The sequence below is a fragment of the Aspergillus ochraceoroseus genome (genome assembly GCF_002846915.1).
Source record: "Aspergillus ochraceoroseus IBT 24754 chromosome Unknown P175scaffold_1, whole genome shotgun sequence".
NCBI lineage: Eukaryota > Fungi > Ascomycota > Eurotiomycetes > Eurotiales > Aspergillaceae > Aspergillus > Aspergillus ochraceoroseus.
In genome coordinates this window covers 2,329,047-2,355,947 of record NW_024468476.1, presented here as the reverse complement: position 1 = coordinate 2,355,947, position 26,901 = coordinate 2,329,047, and the positions used below count along the sequence as shown (strand labels likewise).

Genomic DNA, 26,901 nt, shown 5'->3' with positions numbered 1-26,901 from the left:
GCTCCTAACTGGCACCTTTCTTCCTCTCTCTCTCTCTCTCACGCTTGGTGTCAATGATAACGAAGAAGAAAATTTGCATGGGTTGCTTTATTGTGTATGGATGTATATGTGGCATCAAATAGAGACTTGGAAGAATCAAACATGAGATCCTAATATATATATGTATGCTTGTGAATTTGCCCGCTCGTGTCAAGATAATGAAATACTTAGCAGGGTCTCTGATCCCCGGTGCACCACAAAAAAGTGAATTTGATTTTCTATGAAACCTCAACATCATCCATAGAAATACAAAAAATCATAAATGACAATGTTCCGCACGTCCACATGTTCGCAAAATCTATTCATTGTGGAAGATTTTTGCAGAGAGACCGGTAAATTGCTGCCATATCTTTGCAACAGGGGCGTGTTAACCCCCCTTATTGTCTCGTCTATTATCTGTCAATCGCATAAAAGACAGCAGCGATGCACTGAATACAGTTCAAGAAAAGCTTTATGAAAGTACAAGGCGCAGAGGAAAGTAGAGTGTTAACCAAAAAAAGTATATGTATAAGAATCGAAAGTATGTTCAAAGAGAGGACCGAGACTAATTAGGTATTGATTGGCTTCTCGCGCCCTCTCTCCCGGCCACGGTGACCTCCTCGACCCCCACGACGAGAAGAGCCGGCAGCGGAATTTGTGTGATGTCCCTTTGGAGCTTGGAGTTGTTGTTGTTGTTGCTGCTGCTGCTGCTGTTCTCGACCAAAGGTAGTCGGGTTGTCCTTTGGCGCAGGTCCGGAATCGTTCCGCGGGGTTTGTTGGGCGGATGCTGAAACGCCTCCCTTTCCGCGTCGCTTCCGTTGCCCTGAGCCCTTGCCAGGAGCTCCTCGTCCTGCGCGGCCGTCTCGTTCCTCCTGGTTGGGTGTCGGACCAAGTTCTGGCAGGCCCTGGACTCGCCTACTCTCTTTGTCCCACCATTCCTGGAATTCCTGCTCTAGCTGGATGTCCTGGAGGTTGTGCTTCGCCGTTGCTGCTTCGCGCAGCTCATCTTTCTCAGTTTGCTGCTGCATAAGAATGGTGGCTAATGACATTGAATTGGGAGAGTCTGCATGGAAACTCGTTTGGTAGGGTTCCGAGCGTGGGATATGGCGGATAGATTGAATGGTGGGCACGGCATTAGACGATGGGCTAGGAGACGTCGAACGCGCCACAGTTGAGGGCCCCGAGAGGGAGGGCCGAGGCGGAGGTTGGGTTGTTACGGATACACTGCGACCCTTGATTTGCATGGGTGTGGCAGGGGGTTCGGGTCGTGGAGGTGGTGTACCGGCCACTGTTTGGCGAAGAGTCATTCCAGCCCTCTGTGCAGGCTTGCTCGGGGTTGGGGATAGAGCCTCTTGTCCGCTTGCCTGTTGTAGAGGGGCAGGCTTGCTTGGTGTCGTAATTTTCCACGGGTTTTGTGGGGCCTCCTTTGCCTTCTGTTGAGCAGTCGCCTGCTCCTCCTGCATTTGCTGCTGTTGCATCTTCTTTCGCTCTTTTTGCGATAGCTTTGCAGTGAAGGTGTTGCTGCTTTCTCGTCGGGCGGACATGCCCAAACTGAGGTTTGAAACCCGGCTTTCAGAGGTTTCCTTCATAATATCCATCAAGTTCTTCCTGGAATTCGAAATCACGGATGCGGTCCATGGGGCCTGCGAAGCATTTTGCGGAGACAGAGACCCATTCTGCTTTCTCTGGAGCGTTGCTGTTCTGAGTTCGGAAGGAGACTCAGCAAGACTAGTAGTATGCGGAGAGGCCATTTGTCTATCCAAGTAGCTTTGATTCCCAAATGACCCTCCATCTTGTAAGCTAGAGCCAAGTCCTGATATATCGTTCGCATCAGCTGTTTTAGGTCCACGAACAGCTGCTTTTCCTTTGAGGAATTCCCCAGGTGAAAGTAAATGCTCATCATCCATTTGGAACATCAAATCGCCAGTTGACCGCTGGGACTTCAACGGTGGACTACCATAGAGAGCCGCTGGGCTGTCTTTGGCCGGTCCCATCTTAGACTTTGAGACAAGTGGCGATGCAACGGTCTTTTCGTTGTTGTTGTTGTTGTTATTCATGGTTCGAAGCTTTCCATCGTAATCTTCAGAGTGGTTGAGGCGGGACCTCAGCCTCATTGAGTCGACACGACGTCGTTTGTCAGTTTCGATTAATGAGACGAGTTCTGGATACTTCTCAAATAAATACTCGTCAGTGTTACGGCCCCTCGATATAGGGAATGTGGCGAGTTGATTATCATGACAGATAGAATCCAGCGCACAAAGTAAGTAGTCGTCTAGATCTCCCAAAACTCTATTGCGTGGGTTAGAAGACATCGAACCCTAGGAACCAAGGGACTCGCCTGTTTGCAATGAGATCTTCCAGGTTTAAGCAAATGTACTCCAACGAGGCATCCTTGAATTCGGTCACTGAGCATGGTGCAATAGAATTCAGAAGATAGCACACGTTGCGTGAATTCACTACAGACATTAGCGATGGTTGCAGGACCTAAATGGAAACTGTAACTCACCAAATGTCCCCAACACCTTCTGACATATTTGGGCCAGTCTATCAATCATCAATTCGTTGGCTACAAACGCAACGTCAAGAACAAGATCAATGAAATCTTCATGATCCTTTGTCCGAACTTCATCGAAGAGCTGGTCGTCGGTGTCTGCGTAGATGTATCGGAGAACAAACTCGAAGACTTGTCGGTCAATGTGCTTCAAGTCGATGTGGATCTTGTCCTGCGGGTTTTTGCGGCGGGATTCTAACCACCTACCCCCGGAACGACCGTAAAACAAGGCATTGAAAAATGGGCATCGTTGACAGATGATTTGGCTGTGCGCAATCATGTGTTCATCATTCAAGTCAATAATAACATCCCCACTCTCAAAGAAGGTTGGATCGGTGATAGCCCGCATAAAATCAGACTTCATATCTTTAGAGGGCTCAATCATCAGTCGCGCAGCTCGCTCCAACGCTTGGAGGTTTAACAATGTGGAGATCCGCATCACCTCGGTGCGCACCTGGCGAAACCGGGACGCATTCATTGGTGATTGTCGAGCCTGTTGCCAAACATCCAAGACATTGTCGGTGTAGAGGAAAAACACTATATTAAGGATAGTGAATATGTCCAGGCCCTGGAAAATTATCTGGCGCTGTCCATTCTGGTCGTGCTCGATGGTCAGCAACTCAGGGGCGGATAGATAGTGTTTACGCCGGAAATCGTGAAACATTTTTCGCAGAACCGAGCTACGCCCAGTCAAGACGAATTCATGGATGGGAATCCGGATGTCAGAAAGAGTTGTCATAGCCCAGATTGTTCCAGCAGGTGGATCGGCCAGTGTTGGTTGGAAATAGGACTCGACGTTTGAGGGACCTAGAATGGCTTGCTTGATAGCCATGGCTGGTTCCGGGTGCCAGGTGCCAGCGAGAGTAGCATGATCCGAGTCCGTCGATCCCATTGTTGACCTGAGCGAATTAAAGGGAGATAGAGGGAGGATATCTTTCCAAAGAGTCGTTTCTTCAACGTTTATTTGCTCTCTAGTCACATCGCAATCCCGCTGGGCAACTGCAAAGGCCCCAAAGGCATTGCTGCAGACGCCTACAACCCGAGAGAGGCCTGGAATGCGGGCAAACTTGTAGTCTTTGGACGGCCCATCTTTTGTCTTCCCGCGTTTCTCTTTTCTCCAAGCGGAGCCGGAGGCTGTGCAAATAATGATGGAGCCATCCTGGCCAACATCGACGTCTTTCACCGCCATATGGGCCTTCTTGATAGACCAGACGCGAACGGGAGACGAGAGTGAGTTGCGGATCTTCGCGGGATTAGTCGTCGACGTCAATGTTGGCTGGTGTTCTAGCTTATTAACCTGCGCTGTGAAAACTTCTCCGGAACTCGACAGAGCGCAGATAGTATTTCCGCCCGATGTGATTTTGACGATATGATTCGTTGACAGATCATAACGGGTGGCCATAAAACTGTCGCGAATAAATCTTGAGCTGACTTCCAAGGGGAACGAGAGTCTCGAATAGCCGTAATGGGAGAAAACCCAAACTTCGTGGTTTTGAAGCAGGATCGCCGTTGCCTGGTCGATTGCAGACACGCTATGGATTGCGGCACTGAAGAGCGAAGCCCCCACACGTCGAGGAGTTGTTTGTACTTCCAGGGACCTGGCGTCTGAATCCACCAATCCGAGTTGGCCCTCGTTCTTGCCAAATGTGTACAAACCGGAGTTGCTGAAGACGACAGAATGGATCGCCGACGCTGCTGCTCCTAGGATGATCTCCTTTTTCAACGGATTGAAGATTTGTCGAGGGGATTTCTGCATCGGAACGTCGTCCCGGCTATTGGTACGGGGGAGGTTGTAACCTAGTTGACCGGATTTGTTGCTTCCCCAACTGAAGATTTCGCCATTCGCGGTGATTGCAAGGGTGTGGTCTTGACCGAGAGCAACGGAAAGAACCTTCTTATTCGCAAGTCCCCCGTTCTCGATACAAACAAAGCTAAACTTGGTAGCCTCGTCCCCCGTACCTAAACGCCCACCTGGGCCAAATCCACACATAAAAAGATTAGATTCGGGGTCGGTGGTTAGAATAGCCGTATGAAGCTTCGACATTACAATGTCCTGGATTTTGATAGGTTTGCTTTTGATGAGAGCGGGAAGGTCCTGGTTGAGGAATGACTCTTGAGCTGGTTCGGATACAAAATCCTCCGATCGTTCTTCTTGATACTCGCGAAAGAACCGCTGCAAAAGGTGTGCCGGACGTTTGAGCGTTATCCTTTCGGGATACTGGCGGTCATCCTGATCGCCAACGCCCAAATTCAGGTTCTTGTTGCTCCCAAACGTGTACACCTCGTCACCGAACAGGTTGAACCTAGGCTTCAAAGAAGCTCGGCTAATCAACCCGTCCTCCCCTATACTTAGATCATCCCCGTTAATGGATCCACTAGAGGATACATCACTGATGTCAACATCTAGGAGTAAAGGGTCACGGGAGGTGGGCGGGGAGGCAATTCGTTTGATATCGCGCGAGGTAATAGTAGCCGCGTACACATCGAAAGGGCTATAGCCCTCCCGATCCTTAATTTTGATAAGACTGCCGCTTGGATGGTTCGAGGCTCCCGGTTTGCTCAAATCCGTTGCGTCCCGGACATCTTTGGTCATCAAGGCCAGCGCAATCGTGGCATTGCCCGCATACAGGGCCCGGTGTAGAGCCGTCCATCCGCTCTCCCAATCCTGCGCATATATATCCAGGTAAGGCACTTCGAGCAGGGCCAGGGCAAACCCGGCAGCGGTAGGACTCTGCGATGATGCGACATGGTGAAGGAGAGTTCTCCCCAGGTGGTCTCGAGCATTCAATTCATCCCGAGCGAGGGTCTTGCTGAATCGACCCCCACTTCCTCGCTCCGGAAGCGGTGTGCCGGGGGAGGTGCCGGTCAATTTCTTCGCCTTCGGGGAGGCCCCCAAAGAAGAATATATCAGCGCCCCGGGACTTCCTGATTTGAAGCTTGAGGCCCCTCCTCCAGACGTATAACTGGCACCAGCCAGGGAACGCTGGAAGGTCTCAACATCATCACGCAGAAACAAATCCCAAAGATTGCTACTCATGTGCCCAGACTTGTTGTATGTCAGAACCTCTTTTCAGCCCAGGGACCAGAGCATCGAGTTCACGTCAGTGGATGGACGGCGCACTGGGCAAAATATTCTGTGGGCGATAAGAGTATTCTGCCGGAGGAAGGAGGGAAGTGACCAAGGTGTCAAGGAACGGATTATCTAGATCGATTTATCAGAGACACGCGAAGTTGAAGCACGTAGGGTTCGGAAGACGCGACGGTTGTTTGGTGGACAGAAAGATCCCGCAATAGAAAGAAGAGAGAAAAAAAAGGTGTTCTGGATGCGAATGTGCGGTGGTGGTGATGACAGGTACGAAAGACTGGTAATCTCCGGGTCCAACGGCGCAGGGAGGAAAAGGTAGGAGGGGAAATATGCGACTGCGAAGAGATACTGATGACGATGGTGGGGGAAGGCGGTAGTCGGAATGAAGATGATTAGAGAGAGAGAGAGAGAGAGAGAGAGAGAGCGAGGGCTCCGCGATGCCTTTTCTCCCGTCAAGAGTACTAGTTGGTAGAAGTGAACTGAACGGAAGGAACCGTGGATCAGGATGACCAATCGGCAAGGCAACACCCCTCCATGCGCCCTGATGAGAGGATGAGAAGACATTCAGCCCCTCATTTATGAGATATAGTTACAGCAATTGTAGTTTGAGGTAGATGCTCGGGGTCTATATATATATCTATAATTTAGAGATTAGGAGATCTGGCTACTCTTGATTAAATATACATCCTTTTATAGGTAGAGAGAGCTGTAATGTGGTTGATCCAAGCACGCGCCAACAGGTTGCTCAGTTATCAACTAGTTAGCATAGTTATTGTCTTACAAACAGAGGCTATATTAATAGTTGGCATTAGTCGCGGATCCCAACCTGCTCAGCACTTCCAGTGGAGCAATGCATAGAGAATGTTGCAGACAAGGCAGCCAGTAAGGATGATATATCTTGTTGGAGTGCTGCACTCAGTGAATGCAACCAGCACCACCATAAAGCAGCATCACCATAAAGAAGAAGATAGTGACACGTGACTACTCTATATATTTAAGGCCACTATTTCCTTCTAGATCTTTATGCTTCCTCCAAGCATCTCCTTCTCTCTATTTCTGTCACGGCGACCACGTGACATGCAACCACATGCCGAACCACATGCCAAACCACATACCCAGTAACCAAGGGTAATCAGGAGAATGGCAATATTTAAGTCACCTGCACCGCGCTAGTAACTTGACTAGGTAATATAAATAATAATATAATAACTCCTGAAGTATTAAGAGATAAGTACTTTATTTTATTACTTCTAATACCTTTCTACTATTCTTATACTCTATATAGCTTTGCTTTCTTTACTAATATTACTTATACTTAAGCACCTTGCTAGTAAGATACTTATAATTTAAAGTACTTCTTTACTAAGTAAAGTAATATAACAAGTATAAGAAGGATTACTTACTTCTCCTTCTAAGAAATAGTAAATCTAAACTTTATAAAATTTATAACTATAATTCTAGAAATTATTATTAAGAAAGATTTAATAATACTAGTAATTCTCTAGTACTAATCTATTAAGTTAATAGAAAATAATAAGCTATAGTATATAGCTTAATATATAGCGCAAGCTATATAGATAGGTAAGAAGAAGATGCCTAAACCTAAATTCTTTAAGATATAAAATTTAAAAGAATTTAATATTTTCCTAAAAAATTTTTAAGATTACTTTAGATTATAAAAGAAATTTTATAAGAGTAATATAGTTAAGATCTGCTATATTATAGGTTACCTAAAAGATAATATAAAATAGGTATAATATTTTAAGTATAGAGTAAATTCTAAAGAACTTACTTATTTAAAATTTATTAAATTCTTATAGAATTTCCTAGAACTAGAGAGAGACTATAAGTAGATAGTAGCTTACTAGCTCCTATATATAAGATAAGAACTATAATAGAGTATATAAACTTTAATAACCTAGATAGAGAAATTTATTCTAATAATTAAAGCTAATCTTAAAGAATTCCTCTACTAGCTAGTTATCTAAATAGCCTGGCCTAAATTACGCAAGAAAATCTAGCAGGATATAATAATATTATAAAGTCTAGTTAAAGTTACTAAACTAGAGGTAAGGTATAAGAAACTTTAAAAATAAGAGAAGTAGGAAAAGCTAAATAAAATATAATTAAACTAATTCCTGGGATCTTATATATTAAAGGATAATTTAAGGAAGAGAAAGAAAGATAATAGTAAAATAATAAATTTCTAATTAAATAAATTTTAGTAAAAAGAGTTAAAGAAGGAGTAGTAGAACTACTAGAATTAAAGAAAGGAAGATTAATACTACTAATATAATTAAACTAGTTATATTATAAGAAAATGCCCCTAGTATAAAAAAGGTATTAAGGGGGCAGGAGAATTAGAAGACTAAGATTAATAATAATTAAATATTCTAGAATCTCTAGTACTCTAATAGAATAAAGAGGTGCTAGTAGGACCCTTTCTAGCTATTATAGTTATTTTAGTAGGTAAGAAATAGATTATAATAAGGGTACTTATAAATACTAGAATAAATAAAGATTTTATTTTTTACTATTTCTTAATTAAAGAAAGAATAAATTTTAATAAGATAAAGATAGAGTAATCTATATATTTTATTAATAGTTTAATAGTACTATACTATATAAGATTTTAGGTAAAGAGCTAAATTATAAATAGTCTTAATAAAATTAGAAAATTTAATATAAAATATTATATAATAAATTTAGAAAAAAAAGAATATTAATTAATTTTAAAATATAACTAGTTAAGTTTAATTAATCTTAATATTTTTTTAGCAGTAAATACCTAGTACTACTAAAAAAAAAAATTAAAAATTAAAATTAAATTACTTAAGTAATTTAAGAGTATAATAAGATAAGGACTTACTATACTAGTCTTAAGCTAACTATATAATAATAGTAATATAATAAGGGCTCTCCCTAAATATTATAAAAAATAAAAATTAATATTTTTAAAAAAAGAGATAGAGATATTTCTCTTTAAAAAAACTAGTTATAATATACTATTAATTACTAGTATAGTACTACTAATAGACTAGCTATATAATATATTAAGAATAGAGTTAGTAATTTTAAGGGAGTATATTAATTAAATATTAGAAAAAAAATAAATCTAGCTCTTAATAAGTATAGTAGGTGCGCTAGTATTTTTTATATAAAAGGTTAATAGGTTACTATAGCTCTATATAGATTATAGGGGCCTAAATATAATTACTATTAAGAATTAATATCCTCTCTTATAAATTAATAAACTAATAGATTAACTAGTTAGAGTTAAATAATTTACTAAACTAGATTTATAAGATACTTATTATTAGATTTATATTTATTAGAGTAATAAATAGAAAATAGTATTTTATATAAGGTATAAATATTATAAATATCTAGTTATATCTTTTAGATTATATAATACTCTAGCTATCTTTTAAGTATATATTAATAAAGTAATAAAGAAGATTCTAGATAAATTTTATATAATATATTTAGATAATATCTTAATTTATTTATAAATAGAGAAAGAATATAAATACTATATTAATAAAATATTATTATATCTCTAGAAGTATAATCTTTATATAAAATTTTTAAAGTATAACTTTTACTAGAAGAAAGTATATTTTCTTAACTTTATTATAGAAATTAAAGAAATCTAAATAAATCTTAAATAGATATATATTATAAGTAACTAGCTAGAACTATACTTATTCTATAATATTTAAGTATTCCTGGGATTTATAAGATATTTTTAAAGATTTATTTACTAGTACTCTAAGATTACTGCCCTATTAAGTAATATATTAAAAGAGATAATAAAGGGGAGAAAGAATAGTCCCTTTAAGATAATAGAGAATAGTTAAAGTACCTTTAAGATACTAAAGTAGGTATTTTCTAGACTCCTAGTACTATAATATTTTAACCTAGAATAAGAGATATTTCTAGTAACTAATATATTAGATTTTATAATTACAGGAATTCTAATATAATATAATAATATCTAGTTTATAAAGATATAGTATACTACTTAGTAATTTATAGTCTTTTACTTAAGGAAGTTAATTAAGGTAAAGAAAAGGTATAAAACTTATAACTAAGAATTACTAGTTATAGTAGAATATTTTAAGATATAATATTATTATTTTAAAAGTAACTTATATATAATATATATATAAATAAATTATATAAATTTAAAATATTTCTATATTATTAAAACTCTAAATTAATACTAGATTAGATAGGCCAAGCTTCTAGTAGTATATAATTTCTAGATTAAATATTAGCCTAGTAGCCTTAACCTAGCTAATATATCTTTAAGATAAAAGGATTATAAACCTGCCTAATAAGATATAATTAAGGGACTCTTACCTATACTTTAGATAAAGCTAGAAGGTTTATAGAATAATTAAGATAAGAGTAGGATAGTAGCTTCCTAAGAGACCCTAATTATATAGTTAAGAAATCTAGAACTTTTAACCTAAAGAATACTAGTATAAAAAGTAGCTAGTAATAAATAAGCCTATAGGATACTATTAACTATTCTATAAGATTTATTTTAGGAAATATAATATAAGAATACTTATATAAGTTATATTTAAAGTAATACTAGTAAGAAATGCCTAGCATGCTAGAGGCATACTTAAATAGTAGAGAAACTACTTAAATAAGAAGTAATAAAATAACTTAGGAATAATATTAAATAAAGGTAAATTTATAAGAATAGATAGTATATTAATAATAATAGGCTAGTATAATATAATAAGATTATCTATATTTCTTCTAATTAAATAGTATATTAAGAATTACTAAAAATATATTATAATAACCTATATATAGGCTACTTTAGTTAAGAAAAGATATTAGATTTTATTAAATAAAAGTTCTATTAGAATATCCTATAATATAATATTAAGGAGTATATAAAGAGCTATTTAATCTATTAGAAGATAAAGATACCTAGATAGCTTCTACTAGGCTAGCTCGCGAAGCTCCTAGTACTAGAATACCCTTGACAGGACCTAACTCTAGACTTTATTATAGGCTTATTACTATTAATATAAAAGGGGCGCGTGTATAATACTATCCTAGTAATTATAGATTAATATATTAAGGGAGCTAAATACCTCCTAATAATAGAAAATATTAATATTAAGGAGCTAGCTAATATATTTATAGAAAAGATAATACTTAAAATAGGAATATTAAGAAGTCTAGTAAATAATTATAGCTTGCTCTTTACTAGTAAATATTAGATCTAGCTATATTAAGGGCTATAAGTTAAAGAATAATTAAGTATTATATTTTATTTATAGATAGATAGCTAAATAGAATATTAGAACTAGATATTAGAGACTTATTTAAGAACCTATATTAGTTATTAATAAATTAATTAAATAAACTAACTAGGTATAATAAAATTTATATATAATAATATAAAAAATATATTATTAGGAATATCTCCTTATAAGGTATAGTATAGTTACTAGCTAGTATTATTCAAGCTTATTAATATTAGGGATTCTAGTATAGTTATAATAATAAAAGAATAACTTAACTAATTATAAGTAAAATACTATTAACTAGAAGAGAGCTTATATTATACTGCTAAATAGTAAGTAAGAAGCTATAATAGGAGGTATTACCTAACTAAATACTATATAGGCTAATAAGTACTACTATTTATAAAGAATATCTATATATAAAGGCCTAGTAAGAAGTTAGATACTAAATATAAAGGGCTATTTAAAATAGTTAAGGTAATAGACTAATAAGTATACTACCTATAATTACCTAAATTATATAAAAAAATCTACCTAGTTTTTTATATATTACTTCTTAAGGAATAGAATATAAGAGATAGTAACTTACTAGTATTACTCTAGCTAGTTATTATTAATAATAAGGAAGAATAGGAGGTAAAATAAATTATTATATAATAAAAGCTATATAGTAAAGACTAATATCTAGTTAAATAGAAAGGATGGCTAATATATAAGAATACTTAATAATTAGTAGAAGATTTAGAAAATATATAAGATATTTTAAATAAGTTCTATTATATAAATAAGATATAGGTAAGGTACTAGTAAAATATTATAAAATAGTAAAATATAAAAATAATAAGTTAATAAGAGTTAAGGAATTAAAAAAATTATAAAAATATATTAATAATATTACTTTTTTTCTTTTTCTTACTAGATTTTAAAATTTAATAGGGGCATATTATAAGTATTAAAGAATTTTAAAGAAAATAACTTAATTTTATTATATAAAAATAAAAATAGTAAGTACTTATACTATAATATTAGTAAATCTCTAATTATTATAACTATCCTAAATCTCTTTATTACTATTCTCTAACTTTATTATACTACCCTTAACATACTATATATTAAGCAGGTGAAATAAGTTATAGTTAATAAACTAAAATAATCTCTCTAACTAGTCCTTAATCTTGAGGTAATAAATAAAAATCTAGGTAGTATAGATCTAGTAAGCACAAGCTACTATACCTACTGCCTTGCTAGATATTATCTAGATCTTGCTAAGACTAGCATGTACAGGTAGGATTATAGGAAAATACTTTTTATATAAGTAGGTATAATAAGTATACTACTATCCTAGATTTAGATATATATAAAAATAAACTTTTATAGGACTATTATTTATATACTACCAAGATTTTATATAATATAAGTAATATAGTATCTATGTAATGGCAGACAAGCTAGTAGGAGTAACTAGAATAGCTGGAGTAGCTAGAGCTATAGTAGTAGTAGGAGCAATTAGAGCTAGTATAATAATAGGAGCCAGCATAATAATAGGAGCTAGTATAATAGTAGGAGCTGGTGTAATAATAGTAGCTGGAGTAGCTAGAGTTACTATAGTAGAAAAAGTAGAGAGGGAGATAGTAAGAATTACTATAATACTAGAAGTAGTTATAAAGAATAAGGGGAATATAATCCTACTAGATAATAAAGTAGTAATAGCAGAAACTATAAGGGATATACTAGTAGTAATAGGGGTTATAAGTATTATAATTAGTATAGATATAGGGGGGTTTGTTATAGAAGCCTATAAATAATTAATATAATAAACCTGCGCTGCTAGAATAAAGATACTTATAGAGGAAGAAGTAATAGTAGCTAAATAAGCCCTTTTCTATAAAGATATAGCTAGTATAGTACTAGATAGAGAATATTTTAAGGGAGCTATAAAGTCTATAATATAATTAGTTATTATTATAATACTTAAGTAATAATAACCTACCTAGTATAATATATTAATCTATTAGGAAAGACTTTTTAGAATATAGATTAGGTTAGAAAAAATATATATAAAGAAATATTCCCCTATAATATTTATATTATAATAATATCTTTACTTACTACTAGTATACCTAGTAAACTACTTACTCCTATTTATTATTTTATTTAAAGTAAAATATAATACTATTTATATCTTATTTAATAAAGTATAATTAATAAAGATAATATTATATATACTATTATTATCTCTAGTATTAAATAAAAAAGTAGGTTATATTATACTAACTAGGGCTAGCTCCTCCTTAGTAGAGTACCAAGCTAGATTAGGTATAGTGTACGTGGTGCGCAGATATACTGCTAAGAGAAGGGGAGGTAATTATTATAGTAACTATATAATATATAATCATATATTAAACTATATACTAAACTACATACCCAGTAACTAAGGATAATTAGGAGAATAATAATATTTAAGTTACTTATATTATACTAGTAACTTAACTAGATAATATAAATAATAATATAATAACCCCTAAAATATTAAGAGACAAGTACTTTATTTTATTACTTCTAATACCTTCCTACTATCCTTGTACTCTGTGTAGCTTTGCTTCCTTTACCAACACTACCCATACCCAAGCGCCTCGCCAGTGAGACGCTTACAATTTCCTAGTTAGACCAATTAAATCTATTTTAGTCAACTTTCTACTATTATAGTTTAACAACCTCTCATTAGGTTATGAGCCCTCCTTAAGGTTCTATTTTATGCTTTATAGATTTCTAAAACTCTTATCATACTCCTGTACTAGAGATCTGCTCCCTAATTAGATAGAGATCCTGGTAGAAATATTACCTACTGCTGTTATGTTATTCCACCTGGGCGATAGTATGTAGAAAATCTCCATAATTTAACTAAAATAGTAACTAAACCTACCCCTAGTAGATATCCTAATATCCCTAACTTACTATATCTACCTTTAATGGCTACTACCCCATTTACTAATAGCTAAAATTAAGTAATAAAGCTAAAGAATAGTATATTTAACTTAAGCCTGATAATAGTATTAGAAAATAATTTAAAATTTGAAATTTAAGCTTTATTTATATAAATAGAGCTAAGACTTTATAAGATAGATAAGCTTTTTAAAAGTAATATTCTTAGATTATAACTTAATAATTCTAAATATAAATTATAGGAACTTCTTTTATAGATAGTAACTAGTTAGATACTATATTTAATAAGTAAGAAACTAGTAAAGAAATTACTAATAAATACTACTCTATATATCTTTATAGATAATTTTATATAGAAGTTATAAAAAATAATTATTAATAGTAATTAAAGATATATATACTAGATCTAGAAAAAAATTATTAAAATTAAGTATAAAAATTATATAATTATTAATAAATTTATATTTAATTTTATCTAGAAGATAAATATTTCTAATAAGTTAAAAATAATTATTATATTCTATTAAATAGTTATTATAATACTTTAAGAGCTTAAAAGGGATAATATAAGTTTTATAAATTTAATCTTAAATAATCTAGGTAATAATCCTATTAAAATAATTATATAAAAGTATTTTTATACTATATATAATATAGTAAAGGATAAGGTTTAGGAGAATCTATTATTTAATATTATATCTAATACTATAATACCAGCCATAAATATACTAAATTCTTAACTAATAATAAATAATAGAAAAAGGTAGCAGTAATAGTAGAAATGTCAGGGGACAGAGTCGGATTCAGATATTCATTGACTAGGAGCTAACCAGACAGAACAGTAGAACAGTAGGTGTCAGGTAATAGATAGGACATAGCTTGAAGAGCTATAACAGGATCAAGGATAATATAGCTTAAATATAGGAATAAAGATAGATAGTTAAGGCAAAATCTAACTAGATAGGTATTATAGCTTTATACTATAATAGTACTTCCCTCCTTAGGATTAAGCTCTATTAAGACTAGGGAGGAATTAGCTAGGGTTTCTTAAGATAATAAAGGTAGTAATTATTTATTAATTAGTAAGTATTCTCTAGATACTTAGCAGGCTCTTTAATTAGCTTATTATATCTAATCTACTTAATAGTATATTATAGTTTAGGTTTACTATAGCTTTAATAAATTTATTAAGAATTAAGAACTTCCTTAACTTTCTATTCTTTTAATTTTTCTACTTTAATAGATAGTAGTAGATTAAGGTATTAATTAGGTAGAGGATTATTAGTAGTAGGATAGAGTAAAAATATATTAAATATAAGATAGATTCTTATATTTTTAAATAATTTAAGTTTATAAGTATATAGGCTAATAATTTTCTTAATATAGTATAGTCTAAAATTCTTCTAATCTAACTTCTTCTATAAGTAGAGTATTTAAATATTATAGGTATCTAGCTAGACTTCTTATTCTATAATATAGTAATATATAGGTTACCTTTAGTAATTAGCTTATACTTTATAATAGGCTTAAGTAGATAGGATTTTAGTATAAATAAACTTATAAATCTTATATATAATATTAGTAAATTTCTTAGTATCTTTTTTAGTAGGATAAATAGTAAGATAGCTTAATTTAAATTCTAATATTAGGTAAAATCTATAATTAGCTATAAATAGTAATACTCTTATAAATTTAGAGTAAATAAAGTTAGTAATAAATTTAATTATTAATAATTATTTAAATTAATTATTTTATAAGTATAATATATATACTTATAAGTATTATTCTAAGATAGTATTAATATATTTAATTTAGTTATTAATCTTAAAGTAATAAGTAGTAAATAATAGATTATAGATTTTTAGATAGGATATTAGATATTTCTAGAAAGTAGTAATAAACTAGACTTTATAATCTAATATAATTATTTTAGGGATATTATAAAGCTTCTAAATATACTTAAGATATAGATTAGCTACTCCTTTAATATTAATTATCTTAATATAGGAAAGGAAGTACTTTATCTTTATTAAATAATTAATTATAACTAGAATAATATTATAATTATTATTTAATAGTAAGTATATAATAAAGTCTATACTTATATCTTGCTAGGCATGTTTAAAAATTAGTAAAGACTTTAATACTCCTTACTTTACTTCTTAAGAAGGAATAATTTAGTAATAAAAATAATAATTCTAGACTTATTAATTAATATATTTATAAATCCTAGACTAGAAATATTTATATAATATTAATTTATATATTTTAGTTTTTCTAAAATATTTAATAATAGAATTTTTATAATAAAGTCTTAATATTTTAACTTTTATCTTATTATAATTAAATATATAAAGTTAGTCTTAATATCTTAAGTATAAATTAATATATTTATAGTTAGTTAGTATAATATTAGAATATCTTAGTAGACTATTCTTTAGAATATTTAGAATAGACTAGAGCTTCTTATCTTATAAATAAGCTTTATTAAATAGTAATTATAATATTAATAACAGGGAGATTAATTTATTAATAATAGGTTATTTAGTAAAGTATACTTAGTATTAGCTATTAATATTTAGTCTTAGATTAGTAGTAATCTTAGGCAGCAGGTTTTCAGATTTTAAGATAGTCTAGCTTTAGTAAAGGAATTATTTATCCCCTTTCTTAAGTAAGTTCTCTAACCTTCTAATTAATATATCAGGCTTAGTATCTAATTTCCTGGGATAGTAATATATTTAAAAGTTAAATTTTAATAAAAATTTAGACTAGTAAACTTATTAATAATTTAGTAACTTAATTAATATAAAATACTCTAGATTCTAATAATCTATAATAATCTTTATAGGTAATAAAGTCCTTTTTAATTTAGGGTATTATTTTTTAAAGTAATAAATAATAACTAATAATTCTTTATTATAAATCTTATAATTATATTTTATTATAGAATATTTCTTAAAAAAAAATATAATAAGATATAATATATCTTTATTATTATATTATAATAATATTCTAGTAAATATATAATTAAAGATATTAATTTCTAGAATTATATTTTTTAACTAGTTAAAAGATTTTAGTATTAGAATATTTATAAAAATAATTTTTAATTATTTAAATATTTCTTAGTAAGTAAATATTTAGTTAAAGTTAATATTTTTTTTAATTAAATTAACTAATAATCTAATAATTTTTAAAAAATTATAGATAAATTAGTAGTAAAAGTTCCTAAAGCTAATAAAGGCTTAAATATTAGTTAGATAGATTAGTATTTCTTACTTAGTAATTATTTTTACTTTATTAGGATCTATTTAGAAGCTATTTTTACCTATAATTAATTCTAGGAACTTTATCTCATGCATAAAAAATTTATATTTATTAAATTTAGTATAAAGTCCTATTACTTATAAGTATTCTAATACTTATTAAATATAATAAGTATATTTAGTATAAATTTAGTTATAAATTAGAATATTATTTAAATATATAATATAAAAAATATCTAAATAATTATATAGGACTTTATTAATAAATCTCTAAAATAATATTAGGGCTCTAGTAAGCCTAAATAATATTATTAAGGATTTAAATAGGCCTAACTAAGTTTAGAAAATAGTAAGGTATTTTTATTCTTTCTTAATTTATAGATTATTAAAAGTAAAAATAATATTAATTTTTAAGAAATATTTTATTTTTTTTAAGTTATTTAATATCTTTTTTATTAGTAGTAATAAGTAATAATCTTTTATAATAATTATATTTAGGGCTTAATAATCTATATAAAATTATAGGCCTTCTCTAGATTTCTTTATAAATAAGATAGGAGATATAATAAAAGAGAAACTAGAGTAAATAAAATCTTTCTTTAAATTCTTTTTAATCTATTTTTTTAAAACTTTTAGTTTATCTTAAGATATACTATATAAGCTCTTAAAAGATAGGATTTTTCTAGATAGTAGTTTAATCTTATAATTATTAAGTTAGTAGGATAGTAAGTACTTAGCCTCCTTTAGTAAGAATATATTATAGAACTTAGTAAATTTAAAAAGTAATTACTCTTATAACTTAGATTTAATAATAGTAATAGGGTTTAAAGTAACTTTAATATTAATAATAATAATAGTAAATATCTAATATCTATAGCAGGTATATATAGTATAGGCAGTAATTAAGATTCTAGTAATATCTTAATTCTTTAAAGATTTAGGACAGGAATTAAGGTATTAAGGAGAAGCTTTTAGTAATATATTATATAATATTAAAATCTTTATAAACTTTAGAAGTATATTATAGTATTTCTTATAATAAAAATTTTTAAATAAAATAATATAATTAGTAAATCTAATTTAGAGATTATAAGTTTTTAATTAAAGTAAGTTAAGAATAATAGGAAAGTATATAAGTTAGATTATAAGAAAAATAATATTTTTTTTAATATAATTATAAATTTTTTAAATTAAATAAATAAAATAAGTAATATTACTAGACTTTATTAGAGTATTATTAAATCTTTTTAATAAAATAGGATTTCTTAATAGTAATATTTCTAGTTAGTTATTTATAGTCTAATTATAATCTATAAAATATTTACTCTTAGCTCTAGAGTTAATTATAATAAAGATTAGTAGAGTCTTATTAGAGATTTCTAGGTTAATAGGCAGGATTATTAATTTAGATTAGTAATTTTCCTCCTTTACTATTATTCTAGTTATTACAGCCTTTAATAAGTAGAGGGAGTACTAGAGGTATCCCTAATTATAGCTTAGATTAGGAATATTTTATTTTCTAATTCAAGGAATACAGGGTGTTTAATAGGTAGGGTTCTAGTTAATAAGGGGTATAGATCTAGTTTAGTAGTAGATATAGAGATATGGCTAGTTAGTCTTTAATTAGGATATAAGTAGCTACTTACTAGATAATTAGTACTACTATAGTAGTAATATAAGTATTAGGTTTAATAATTAAGGTAATAAATAATAAATAAATCTATTAGATCTTTAGTAAGAGTAGTAGTAATAATAGGATTAATAAGAACTATAAGAATTTAGGTAGTAAGAGTTAGCTTTAAGATAAATTAGGGAGGCTAGGAATTCTTTATAAATAGAGGTAGGGTAGTACTTATATAATAATAATAGTAATTTTCTAGATTTTATAGGTAATTAGTAAAGTTATAGTATTATAATAAGGTCTTAAAATATATTAATATTTCTTAAAATTCTTAGCTAATAGCCTATTCTAGAATTATAGGTAAGATATTTTTATTTATATTCCTTTCTAATATAAAATATTAGAATTTAGTAAAAAAAATATTAAATTTATAATAAATTTATTAAAGGTAAAATAAATTAGTATAAATATTAATTTCTAGATTTAGGTTTTTAAAAGCTTTCTTTAAAATTTTTAAAATCTTAATATAATTATTTAATTTATAGATTTTATCTTAAATATATAATAAGATTTAGGTATATAAGGTTTTTTTAAGATAACTAGTTATATAAATTATTTTATTATTTAGGGTTAGAAAATAATTAAGATTTATAATTATTTTCTAGTAGATTTAAGAAGTAAAGTATCTTAAATTATTTTATTAGCTATTAAACTTATTAAGGTTAGGAAGTTATTTAGAGATTTAGATAGTAAAAATAGATATAGTAAGAATAATAGTAGTAGTAAGAAGAATAGTAATATTAGTATTTCTTTTAGAAAAAGATAATAATTAAAAAAGTATATTATTTTAAATAAATATTTTAAATAACTTCTATTAGGTTTCTTTAGTTTATATCTTTTAGTACTTAATTATACTATCTTTTTATTAAATATAGTTAAGAAGATTAGTAATAATAAAGTATAGAATAGATAATTTATAAAATTCTTTTATAGTAGTAGTAGAGAACTAGTATATTTTAGTAATATATTATTTTAATTTATTAGGGGTATTATATAGGAGGGTTTCTATATCTTTAGGTAGTATAAATAATAAAATAGGTATAATAGTAGTAATTAACTCCTAGTAGAGAGGAGCTACATAATATTAGAAGATAAAATTAGATTTAGATATTTATTAACTAGAAGCTAACTAGATAGAATAATAGAATAGTAAGTATTAGGTAATAGATAGGATATAGCTTAAAGAGCTATAACAGGATTAAGAATAATATGGTTTAAATATAGGAATAAGGGTGGATAGTTAAGGCAGAATCTAACTAGATAGGTACTACAGCTTCGCGCCGTGACAAGAAATATATATTATTATAGAATATAATAGTTATTAGCTATATTAATTATTAATTAAAGTAATTTAAAAAACCTAGAATACTATATTTATTTTATAAGAAGGAAAAATATAATACTAAGAATTATCTATATTTAGTAATTAATAAGTAAAAGGAAGAATAGAGACTAACTTTAATACTTTAGTACTTTAAGCTATATAAGTTAAAAAATAGGAATAATTTAATCTAAAACCAAGCTATTACTCTAGCTATATAAGCTAATACTATTCTAGATACTAATAATTTCATACTATCTAGAGTTAATATACTAATAGCTTTAATATTAACTACCTTCAGGAATAGGTAGCTATATGACTCTAGAGTAGGCTATATAATATACAATAATCAGGATCTCTTTAACAACCTAATTAAAGATCTAAATAGCTTCAAGAATTATAGTTTTATTATCTCTAATAGCAAGATAGTATATCCCCAAGATCATGGAAAAGTAATAATTTAATTTAAATTAGATGATAGTTGTCACAGTGCGAAGCCGTAGTACCTATCTAGTTAGATTCTGCCTTAACTATCCACCCTTATTCCTATATTTAAGCCATGTTATCCTTAATCCTATTATAGCTCTTCAAGCTATATCCTATCTATTACCTAATACTTACTATTCTATTATTTTATCTAGTTAACTCCTAGTTAATAAATATCTAAATCTAATTCTACCCTCTAATATTATATAGCTCCTCTCTATTAAAAATTAATTATTACTATTATACCTACCTTACTACCTATACTACCTAAAAGTATAAAAACCCTCTTATATAATACTTCTAATAAATTAAGATAATATATTATTAAAATATATTAATTCTCTACTATTACTATAAAAAATTTTTATAAATTATCTATCTTATACTCTATTATTACTAACCTTCTTAATTATATTTAATAAAAAGATAGTATAATTAAGTACTAGAAGATATAAGTTAAAGAAATTTAATAAGAGTTATTTAAAATATTTACTTAAAATAATATACTTTTTTAATTATTATTTCTTTTTAAAAAAGATATTAATATTACTATTCTTCTTACTATTATTATTATTTTTACTATATTTATTTTTATTATTTAAATTTTTAAATAACTTTCTAACCCTAATAAATTTAATAATTAATAAAATAACTTAAGATACTTTATTTCTTAAATTTACTAAAAAATAATTATAAATCTTAATTATTTCCTAACTCTAAATAATAAAATAGCTTATATAACTAGTTACTTTAAAAAAATCTTATATATTTAAATCTTACTATATATTTAAGATAGAATTTATAAATTAAATAATTATATTAAGATTTTAAAAATTCTAGAGAAAGCTTTTAAAAATCTAAATTTAAAAATTAATACTTATATTAATTTATTTTATCTCTAATAAACTTACTATAAATTTAATATTTTTTTTATTAAATTCTAATACCTTATATTAAAAAAAAATATAAATAAAAATATCTTATCTATAATTCTAGAATAAGCTATTAATTAAGAATTTTAAGAAATATTAATATATTTTAAGACTTTATTATAATATTATAATTTTACTAATTACTTATAAAATCTAGAAAATTATTACTATTATTATATAAGTATTACTCTATCTTTATCTATAAAGAATTCCTAACTTTCCTAACCTATTTTAAAACTAACTCCTACTACCTAAATTCTTATAGTCCCTATTAATCCTGTTATTACTACTACTCCTACTAAAGACCTAATAGATCTATCTATTATCTATTACCTTAATTATTAAACCTAATACCTATATTATTACTATAGCAGTACTAACTATCTAGTAGATAGCTACTTATATCTTAACTAAAGACTAACTAGCTATATCTCTATATTTATTACTAAACTAGACTTATACTCTTTATTAACTAGAATCCTGCCTGCTAAATACTCTATATCCCCTAAATTAGAAAATAAAGTATTCCTAATCTAAATTATAATTAGGAATACCTCTAATACTCTTTCTATCTATTAAAGGCTGTGATAGCTAGAATAATAATAGAGAAAGAAAATTACTAATTTAAACTAATAATTCTATCTATTAACTTAGAAATTTCTAATAAAACTCTACTAATTTTTACTATAATTAATTCTAGAATTAAAAATAAATATTTTATAGATTATAATTAAATTATAGATAATTAATTAAAGATACTATTATTAAAGAATCTTATCTTATTAAGAGGATTTAATAATACTTTAATAAAATCTAGTTATATTATTTATTTTATTTATTTAATTTAAAAAATTTATAATTATATTAAAAAAAATATTACTTTTTTTATAACTTAATTTATATATTTTTTTATTATTTTTAATTTATTTTAGTTAAAAACTTATAATCTCTAGATTAAATTTATTAATTATATTATTTTATTTAAAAGCCCTTATTATAAGAAATATTATAATATATTTCTAAAATTTATAAAAATTTTAATATTATATAATATATTATTAAAAATTTTTTTTTAATATCTTAATTCCTATTCTAAATCTCTAAAGAACTAAGATATTACTAGAATCTTAATTACTACTTATATTATATATACCTGCTATAGATACTAGATATTTACTATTATTATTACTAATATTAAAGCTACTTTAAATTCTATTATTATTATTAAATCTAAATTATAAGAATAACTATCCCTTAAGTTTACTAAGTTCTATAATATATTCTTACTAAAGGAGGCTAAGTATCTACTATCCTATTAATCTAATAATTATAAGATTAAATTATTACTTAAAAAAATCCTATTTTTTAAGAGTTTATATAGTATATCTTAAGATAAATTAAAAGTTCTAAAAAAATAGATTAAAGAAAATCTAAAGAAAGATTTTATTTATTCTAGTTTTTTTCTTACTATATTTTTTATTCTATTTATAAAAAAACTTAAAGAAGGCCTGTAATTTTATATAGATTATTAAGTCCTAAATATAATTATTATAAAAAATTATTATTTATTATTACTAATAAAAGAGATATTAAATAATCTAAAAGAAATAAGATATTTCTTAAAAATTAATATTATTTTTACTTTTAATAATCTATAGATTAAGAAAGGATAAGAATATCTTATTATTTTTTAAACTTAATTAAACTTATTTAAATTCTTAATAATATTATTTAAGCTTACTAGAATCCTAATATTATTTTAAAGATTTATTAATAAAGTCTTATATAATTATCTAGATATTTTTTATATTATATATTTAAATAATATTTTAATTTATAGCTAAATCTATATTAAATATACTTATTATATCTAATAAATATTAAAATACTTATAAGTAATAGGACTTTATACTAAATTTAGTAAATATAAATTCTTTATATATAAGATAAAGTTCCTAAGATTAATTATAGATAGAAATAGCTTCTAAATAGACTTTAATAAAATAAAAATAATTATTAAGTAAGAAATACTAACCTATCTAACTAATATTTAAGCCTTTATTAGCTTTAGAAACTTTTACTACTAATTTATTTATAATTTTTTAAAAATTATTAGACTATTAGTTAACTTAATTAAGAAAAATATTAACTTTAACTAGATACTTATTTATTAAGAAATATTTAAATAAATAAAAGTTATTTTTATAAATATTCTAATATTAAAATTTTTTAATTAATTAAAAAATATAATTCTAGAAATTAATATCTTTAATTATATATTTATTAAAGTATTATTATAATATAATAATAAAGATATATTATATCTTATTATATTTTTTTCTAAGAAATATTTTATAATAAAATATAATTATAAGATTTATAATAAAAAATTATTAATTATTATTTATTACTTTAAAGAATAATATCTTAAATTAAAAGGGACTTTATTACTTATAAAGATTATTATAGATTACTAGAATCTAGAGTATTTTATATTAATTAAGCTATTAAATTATTAATAAGCCTACTAGTTTAAATTTCTATTAAGATTTAATTTCTAAATATATTATTATTCTAGAAAGTTAGGTATTAAGCTTAATATATTAATTAAGAGATTAAAGAACCTACTTAAGAAGGGGAATAAATAATTCCTTTACTAGAGCTAGACTATTCTAAAATTTAAAAACCTGCTACCTAAGATTACTACTAATTTAAGATTAAATATTAATAGTTAATATTAAGTATATTTTACTAAATAACCTACTACTAATAAATTAATTTTCCTACTACTAATACTATAATTACTATTTAATAAAGTTTATTTATAAGATAAGAAGCTCTAGTCTATTTTAAATATTCTAAAAGATAGTTTATTAAGATATCCTAATATTATACTAGTTAATTATAAATATACTAGTTTATATTTAAAATATTAAGACTAACTTTATATATTTAATTATAATAAGATAAAAGCTAAAATACTAAAATTTTATTATAAAAACCCTATTACTAGATATTCTAGAAAAACTAAGATATATAAACTAATATTATATAAATATTTCTAGTCTAAGATTTATAAGTATATTAATTAATAAATCTAAAATTATTATTTTTATTATTAAATTATTTCTTTCTAAGAAATAAAGTAAGAAGTATTAAAGCTTTTATTAATTTTTAAATATACCTAGTAAGATATAAGTATAGATTTTATTATATATTTATTATTAAGTAATAATTATAATACTATCCTAATTATAATTAATTATTTAATAAAGATAAAGTACTTCCTTCCTTATACTAGAATAATTAATACTAAAAAAATAATTAATCTATATCTTAAATATATCTAGAAGTTTTATAGTATCCCTAAAATAATTATATTAGATTATAAAGTCTAATTTATTATTACTTTCTAGAAATATCTAATATCTTATTTAAAGATTTATAACTTATTATTTATTATTTATTACTCTAAGATTAATAACTAAATTAAATATATTAATACTATTTTAGAATAATACTTATAAATATATATATTATATTTATAAAATAATTAATTTAAATAATTATTAATAATTAAGTTTATTACTAACTTTATTTATTCTAAGTCTATAAGAGTATTACTATTTATAGCTAATTATAGATTCTACCTAATATTAAGATTTAAACTAAGCTATTTTACTATCTACTTTATTAAGAAAGATACTAAGAAATTTACTAATATTATATATAAGATTTATAAATTTATCTATATTAAGATCTTATTTACTTAAGCCTATTATAAAGTATAAGTTAATTACTAAAGATAACCTATATATTATTATATTATAGGATAAGAAGTCTAGCTAGATACCTATAATATCTAAATACTTTACTTATAAAAAAAATTAGACTAAAAGAATTTTAGGCTATATTATATTAAGAGAATTATTAGCTTATATATTTATAAATTTAAATTACTTAAAAATATAAGAATCTATTCTATATTTAATATATTTTTACTCTATCTTATTACTAATAATTCTCTATCTAGTTAATATCCTAATTTACTACTACCTATTAAAGTAGAAGGATTAGAAAAATAAGAAATTAAGGAAATTCTTAATTCTTAATAAATTTATTAAAACTATAGTAAACTTAAGTTATAATATATTATTAAGTAGATTAGATATAATGTCATGGTGCGAAGCCGTAGTACCTATCTAGTTAGATTCTGCCTTGACTATCTGCCCTTATTCCTATATTTAAGCTATATTATCCTTGATCCTATTATAGCTCTTCAAGCTATGTCCTATCTATTACCTAATACTTACTATTCTACTATTCTATCTAGTTAGCTTCTAGTTAATAAATATCTAAATCTAATTCTACCCCCTGATATTATATAGCTCCTCTTTACTAGAAGTTAATTACTACTATCATGCCTGCCTTGCTACCTATATTACTTAAAAATATAAAAACCCTCCTATATAATATTCTTGATAAATTAAGATAATATATTACTAAGATATACTAGTTCTCTATTATTACTATAGAAGAATTTTATAAATTATTTATTTTATACTTTATTATTACTAATTTTCTTAACTATATTTAATAGAAAAATAGTATAATTAAGTACTAGAAAATATAAGTTAAAAAAATCTAATAAAAGTTATTTAAAGTACTTGCTTAGAATAGCATGCTTTTTTAATTACTATTTTTTTTTAAAAGAAATATTAATATTACTACTTTTTTTATTATTATTACTATTCTTATTATATTTATTTTTATTATTTAAACCTTTAAATAACTTCCTAATCCTAATAAATTTAATAACTAATAAAGTAATTTAAGATACTTTACTTCTTAAATCTACTAAAAAATAATTATAAATCTTGACTATTTCTTAACCCTAAATAATAGAATAACTTATATAATTAGTTATCTTAAAGAAATCTTATATATTTAAATCTTATTATATATCTAAGATAAAATCTATAAATTAAGTAATTATATTAAGATTTTAAAAATTCTAGAGAAAATTTTTAAAAATCTAAATTTAGAAATTAATACTTATATTAATTTATTTTACTTTTAATAAATTTATTATAAGTTTAATATCTTTTTTACTAAATTTTAATACCTTATATTAGAAGGAAATATAAATAAAGATATCTTATTTATAATTTTAAAATAAGCTATTAGTTAAGAACTTTAAAAAATATTAATATATTTTAAAATCTTATTATAATATTATAACTTTATTAATTATCTATAAAATTTAAAAAATTATTATTATTATTATATAAGTATTACTCTACCCTTATTTATAAAGAATTCTTAGTCTCTTTAACTTATTT

General features: G+C 26.6%; 2 protein-coding genes across 2 annotated transcripts; both read right to left on the bottom strand.

Moving 5' to 3' along the window:
• Positions 1-608: 608 nt before the first annotated feature.
• P175DRAFT_0449947 (BTB domain and ankyrin repeat protein) lies at positions 609-6,100 on the bottom strand (the record flags this gene model as incomplete). Its single annotated transcript, XM_040894453.1, is given in 3 exon segments — positions 609-2,336; positions 2,353-2,474; positions 2,525-6,100. Coding segments are annotated over 3 exon segments (4,932 nt in total), but the record flags the coding sequence as incomplete, so codon positions are not given.
• Positions 6,101-15,822: 9,722 nt separating this feature from the next.
• On the bottom strand, positions 15,823-15,984 carry P175DRAFT_0428638 (uncharacterized protein; the record flags this gene model as incomplete). The annotated part of the gene is made up of 1 exon (XM_040893313.1): positions 15,823-15,984. A coding segment is annotated over one exon (162 nt), but the record flags the coding sequence as incomplete, so codon positions are not given.
• Positions 15,985-26,901: the final 10,917 nt, after the last annotated feature.